The 6,835-nt window shown below is 45.1% G+C and overlaps 1 protein-coding gene across 7 annotated transcripts in view; it reads right to left on the bottom strand.

Annotated features, from left to right (window-relative positions):
- Positions 1–5,611: 5,611 nt before the first annotated feature.
- Positions 5,612–6,835, bottom strand: part of NHSL2 (NHS like 2) — a gene marked incomplete at its 5' end in the record, with an annotated part of 266,811 nt that continues 265,587 nt past the window's right edge. For all 7 annotated transcript variants that reach the window (XM_082865000.1, XM_082865001.1, XM_082865002.1 and 4 more), the window contains one exon: positions 5,612–6,075. In XM_082865000.1, the coding sequence (XP_082721126.1) occupies positions 5,751–6,075 (325 nt within the window). In that variant the 3' untranslated portion in view covers positions 5,612–5,750. The remainder of the gene's footprint in view (positions 6,076–6,835) is intronic.

Here is a 6,835-nt window from a genome sequence, read left to right as displayed (position 1 = left end):
TTTAAAAATTAATGAAAAGATTTGTAATTTACAATTGATTCAGGAGAGGTAAGAACATACATGTTGCTGTTTCCTCACCATCACACATATGGAGGAGGAGATGAGTGTCAGGTGACTTGTACAATGAGCACAATGCTGCGTTTGCATGCAGAACATTTTATAAAATTGAACATTAAAAAGAGCTCAACACCACATAAGGAATACATTTTCATAAAGCTTGGAATTAGAGAGGAGTTAACTGGTTGTTCCAGTTCAGATTTTGTTTACAGATTTGTTGATATCAAATTCCACAAATATGCAAAATCTTAAAATCAAATCTATTTCTGCCAGAGCCCTCCTAGAGAACAGCCACCACAGGAAAGACAGACATTTAAGGGTTGGCAATACCAAATGAATGTAACACATTTTCCTCTTTCCTATTTGTGAATTACAAAATTGTTTTTAAACCAAAAACTGGCCAGATGTGCTGGCTAAGTCAAATCAAAGGTTTTGCAGGTTGAGCAAGTAATTGATTCTGATAATTTCTTAACAGCAAATAAAAATGTATCCGAGCAACATGACAATATAAATCACATGGCCAGAGACTGATCACATAATGTAACGAGAGTAGAAAAGATGGGAAAGGCTGGAATCGTTTGGAGAGTCGTGGCTACAGTGACTCAGGGGCTTGAAGAAGTAACATCACTGGAACACACACACACACACACACACACACACACACACACACACACACACACACAATAGGGATGCTGCTGCTGGTCCTGGGACCACGCTTTGAGAACCACTGGCCTAGGTTTTGGGCTTTACTGAGCAAAAGTAGATACCTATTTCACATAACCCATTACTTATGCAAATTTCTTGTTTTGTTAAACTTATTAAAAGTGCCTTAAATGTGTGCCTATAACCATTTCCTACTGTATTCCTCTACAAATATTTCAGAGTATTCGAAAATTTGTTTATTTCATATCCTTGTTAAAATCCTCATCATTTTTGCTGCCCTTTGACAAATGTAGCTCTTTTGTACCTCTTTCCTAGTCATCCGTTTAAATCCCAAATAGTTTAGTCAAGTACAGCTGAAATACACGCAAAGGCTTTGGAGGGACTGGGTGCTCTGGAATAGATCTGGTCTCATTCTCACACCAAGGGGAAGTAGTAGCACGAAACACAGATAAGCGTTGGGGGGCAGCCGAGGCTGCATGCAGTAAATTTGCGCCTCGAGGAAGTTTAATAATCTGGCACCAGAGATACCAGACAGCTGACAGTGATCTGACACTGATTGGACAGTTTCACCTTTCATAGACAGGACACATTTTCACAAACTCTTTAAATCCTTGTGTTCTTTACTCAAATAATAAGTAGTATTAATTCCATTTGTGTAAAAATGTTAAGGTATAATAATTATCTGGGCCTTCTCAGTGGCTTTAGTAGCCATTTCTGAGAGTCCCTTGGTAGTAACCATACTGAACAGCACTGAGAATCAGGAGAATTTAATCGACCATCAGCAATTTACTTAGTTCCAGGAGATTAAGGTTTTTTCTATATTCGGGAGTTAGTCATCAGGGAATTTGACCTTTCCATGGTGAAAAATACACGTCTGCAACTGATTGATGCCTAAAATTCTACAAGTAGAACGTCATTCCTTTGGCTTAAGGCTTTTTCCCTGTTAAAATGCAAGTGACCCTCCAAAGAGGTATTATTAAGCCTTATAATCTCAAAGTAAAGGAATTTATCCCTTTCCTGAGAGCATGCTTTCCTTAGCAAGGAGGAGGACAAACGAGGACGCACTCAGAGTTGGTGCTAAGAAGCAAGGTCGGGGGGAATGGAGCAGACAGAGGAGACGGAGGATCGCAATGACAGACCTCCAGCTCATTCACTATTTTGCTGAAGGGCTGTCCCTGTCAGCATCCCTATTGAAATGGGTGCTAACTTGCCACTTGGAGTAGGTTACTTAGAAATCGGCCATGTTTTCTGATAATATTGAAGAGTCTTTGATGTGTAGGCATACAAAGGTTTAGAGCAATGGAAAAATAGATGGCAATAAAACATTTGGTGCAACAGATGGGGAGTTACCCCCCGAAATCGGAAGAACCATACATGTCCATAGAAAGAAGATAAACCAATATTACTTTATAGAGTGCAAATCGCAAGGCCGGGACGAGGGTAAGGCACTAACATGGCCCTGAGAGTGGGTGCCTCCTTAAATTTTGCACCCCAGGCACCTCACTCACCCCACTCTAGTCCTGGCCCTGGCAAATCATATTAAAGTGAAGCCTGGCCATTGTGTTACAGACTTGATGATAATGGAAGGTTCTCTGGAGGAACAGAGCACTGACTGTGAACTTGTTTTTTTAATAAGTAGTTTGTTGATGAGGAAGAGGGCAGGTGGCGTGGACATATCTGCTCAGACTGATGGGTCCAGCGGGATCACAATCTGACCCACGTTGTCGGAGAGTTAAAATGGGTGTCCGGTGACGTGCTTGTTGTGAGAGCCTTGCAGACTCTCCTCTGTCTCTGAACATTCAAAGTAATGATTCCAGATCAACTGGTCGATCTGTGGTCAGTAAGCTAATGCAAGCTATTTTGCTGCCTGCGGTCTTGCGTCCTTAAAGGGTGAGCTGTCGGCTAGGGATGCAGTTCAAAGAAATAGGGACTGAGGGGCAAGTTGGGACCATGTGGGAGGCCCAGGTGAGAGACTGAGACAGGCAAAGGACAGGAGACAGCAGCGAAGCTTCCTGTTGTGCTGAGAACGACTTGCTCCCTACCCTCAATGTTTGAACCACAAATACATAATGAACACCCACCAAGGGCAAAGTGCTCTTAGCTACCGATTAACCTCCTCCCCTGGGGACAACTGCATCTACTCCTGCCTAGGCAGAAGTCAGTCCAGTAGAGCCACCTGCTGCTATTGGTTAGAATCAGAGGAAACAAAGGGACAGAAACAACTTGAATTGGAACCTGACTTCCTGGGGCCAACTTCATTTCACCTGTATCCCTTCTGTATTCCACCTTCAAAAATTGTTATCACTCTTCACACTAGTAATAGCGGCAACAGTCACTTCTCTGAAAGGCCTCCTGGAAGGGGCTTTCAGCCTCTCTTCTCCAGCCTTGACAGAGTAGGTGCACGAGGCAGCAGACACTGTGGCTTGTGCCTGGGTGGAAGACAGAGTTGGTGCTATGATACCCAAGGGGAGGTGAGATGTTGAGTGTGAGGACTAGGAGAGTTGTCTGGTATTATGTTAATCAGAGATTGGTAGAAATTCTACAATTTGGTTGTTTGTTTGGGACTAGGTCCACCTGTTGCAAAATATTAAATGAATATTACCAGTCCTCAGTGTTACCTCTGACCACATCATCTCTGCCCCGAATCCTCTTATGCTAATGGCAACACCACTGGGCATTGGAGGGCCATAGTGAAGATGTAGAAGACCTTCTAAAAAATTCCAGGCATACGGAGTAGTGCAGGGGAAAGCAAGACTCAAGGTAATTGAAAGACGTCAAGGTGTCTGGATATTCAGCTTTAGAATCTTTCTGGAAAACCACCAGAGGTGGCAAGGTGAGGGGAGAGGCAAAACCCACTAGAAGTACCAAACAAGAAGCTTCCAGAAAAGTTAGCGGAAGTAACAAGTCCTATACTGTGTGAGTCTCATACTCTGCTTTAGAGCTCATAATGGTTCTGGAGTAGAGGGCCCCGGCAGCCTTTCACTTTTGTTAGGCCAAAGCACAAACACTCCTTCATTTCCCCACAGAGGAAAATGTTTCCATCCTTTGGGATTCTGAGTCCAGGGCAGACAAGTGTGTGGCATTCATATATAAATTAAGGCCAGGAATGAATCTTATTTTATTTCAGGCAAAACCTCTGAAATTTGGTCAGGACCCTTGAACTAAATAGTTGGTTCACTTTCAAAAGCAACTGGGCTTTCAAGAACTGTCTATTATTTGAGGTGGCTTCTGTCTAAATCAGGGGGAGGCACTGGGCCTGACCTGTACTCAGAAGTCTAGAATTCAGAACTGTACCGACCAAGGGCCCAGGCCTAGGGGTTCTATTTGAGAGGCCCAAGTCCCCTCAGCACTCAGTGTGGTTTTCCAGCTGCTCTTCCGCTGTGTGGGCAGTTGGGCTAAAGAGCTTGCTTCTTACTGAGACCTGCCAAAATCAAGATCTGCTTGTCTCTGGGAGCAGTTTCCACATCCTCCAAGAGGTTGACCAATGAATCTGTTGGGTGGGGGGTGAAGGAGGAAGAGGTCAGGGGACTCTCTTTGTGAAGCAGGCTACAATTTCATTTGACTTTCCTTTTTCCCTCTTGGGAATAGTGGACAATTAATCCTCCATTATTAGTCAGCCAGTTTTCTTTGTTCAGTGCTATCTTTCCCCCCCAACCTCCCAGAAACCAGACATATGAAAATCAAATGAATCACGGCTCTTGCTTTGCTTAGAAAATTGAACTGACAAGGAAAGTTAGTGTCTATAAGCTTTGGCAGGGGGTGGGGAGAAGGGGTCACAATGACTGTCCTGGGACTCTGTCAGCATCCAGTATCCCATTTACCCCAGTCCTTACATTCTCCCCCAGAAGGTTAATTGAAAATTGGTCAAACAGCAGAAAGTAAATGGCAAAAAGTAGCCCTTTTTTTGGGTTATGGGCCATAGCAACTTGCAAGGCTGCCTTTCAGATTTTGGATCTATCCTTTTAGTCTATACGTTCTCGGTTTGGAAACGGAGGAAGATTTCCTTTAAACAACACCAAACCAACCACAAACCACAATCTGAAGTGAATGGTGATGGGCAAGTTACACTTACTTTCTCTCCTCCTTGGGACTTTGAGGATGCTGTTCCTTCAGCTAAAGACTTCCTGTAATGAATACTATAAGCAAATGAAGCGAGAGTTCTTCGAATGCAGCATGAGCTGGGCACAGACACTAGCTACCGTTGTTGGCAGACATTTGAAGGATCTCAAGGCGCACGTGTGAGTTACCTTGGATAGATCTGAGTGAACAAACGGCTGCCTTGTTTGTTGGCCAAGCTTGGTTCATCCAAAGCAACCCAGTCCTGACCTTTTCTAGCAAAGGGGGGTGGGGAGGGGGGGGTGGTCTATATGTTTACTAAAACTCATCACCCTGATCTCCGTGTAGACAATCAAACTGAAAAAGGTGTGAAGTTCAGGACAGAGTCACATTCATATTTTGCACGACAAAAGCCATCCAATCAACCTCATGCCTTAACAAGTGCACACCTGCAAACCTCTTGTGGCGGAGAATTATACTGTGGCTGAAGAGGCATCAGGGTCCTTCTGTTTCTCCATGCAGGGCCATCAGGGCCTTGCTGGGAAAGTGAGTAATCAGCAATGGCACCCTGTGTCCCCTGGGTTTGGCAGCCCCCAATCTGCTCTCTCACTGTGCCCCTCAGTGATAGGAGCCAGGGATGGAGCAGCCTGGTCATTGATTTAAAAGATGGCATATGTGCCCTTGCATCTGAGAATTTCTTCTGAGTGCATACCACTTGGGGGAAATAAGGAGAAAATCGGTAGTTAGTAATGGCAAGATTGTAAGTATGAGAACATAAAATGTCTGAAGATGATTAAAGTGCCTGATGATTTTAGTTCTGGATGTGGCCTCTCTCCTGTTGTCCAGAGTGTGAGTTAATGTAAAAGAAATGCAGGCTCTTTTGTTATTTCCATGGTTCCTTTTTAAAACCCTTTTTCTCTTCCCCCTTTTCTACTCAAGCTTAGTAACTCAACCTTGCTTGCTGAACCCAGGGCTTAGGTACTGGGGTTATCAGGGGTTTCGTAGTCTTTTGAAAATTGTGCAATAATTCGCCGAGCCAGTGGGTTAGTGGTCTTCAGCAGTTCTGCTGCTGAGGGGCGGGACCTTGGAGTTGCCTTGCTTCCCTTCTTCTGTAGCAAGGCCTTGAAATCATCATTTCTGCCAGCATCTAGGCTGGCACTGCCGCTTGACCCTGCAGAGGCAGCCAACTCACTGATAGGAGACTCAGCCGTGTTCCTTATTGGTGAGTGGGAGGTTGGTCTGCTGCCACCAGCAAAGGCCTCACCAGGCTCCTTCCAGCCAAGCAGCTTTCTTTTGGACCTAAATGAGAGAAAGTTTACTTTGAGTGAATTTGTGCGGCAGACATTTCCTAATGCTTCATATAACTTCACGAATGCCAGTGACACAATCTGGGAACTTCTATGCAACAGCCTTGTGAGCAGTCGTACTTACCAGCTTTCTTTCTCTCCACTAAGTCCTCAGAGTCCCTTGTCTGGCCCCCTGTCCCTACATTCCTTTCAATGCCCACAGCTAGAGTCACTTGGCCTATGCCTGCAGGCTCAGTCCTGCCCAGGTTCTGGTACCAAGGAAGAATTTAAGGAGTCAAAGCTAGTAGCTCAATGACTCTGAATCAAGACAGCCCATGAGCTGATCCTGTTCTGAACTGGTGCTCCAACTCCAATAACTGGGCTCTTTCCCGTTTCCTCATCACAGAGCCCGTGCTTTGTGCTTCTGTCCAATAACTGGGTCCCCGTCTGGTCCCCCTTTGCCTAAGCTCCTGCTTTGATGCTCGGCCTGGTGCCCCACTTCACTTCTTGATGAGATTTTTTGGTACAAGGAATTCTGTGAAGGGTTAAATGTCTCTGACTCTAGGCAGAGCTGTGAGAAAGCAGATGGAGCCACAATAGGCCCTGGGGTTGCTAGGAGACGAGGGGCCTCTCACTCTGCACCTGGTCCTCCCTTCCCCGCCTGCCTCTCTTCCATTTCACCCAAAGATGTCAATGAATTGGAGGTGGTGAGGCCCTGGACTGGGTTCACTACGTGGGTATCTGAACTTAGTCTCCAGTTTCCATTCTAAGCA

The sequence above is a fragment of the Leucopleurus acutus genome (assembly GCF_964270905.1).
Source record: "Leucopleurus acutus genome assembly, chromosome: X".
Lineage (NCBI taxonomy): Eukaryota > Metazoa > Chordata > Mammalia > Artiodactyla > Delphinidae > Leucopleurus > Leucopleurus acutus.
The sequence above is the reverse complement of the archived record's forward strand: the minus strand, read 5'-3'. Positions and strand labels throughout refer to the sequence as shown.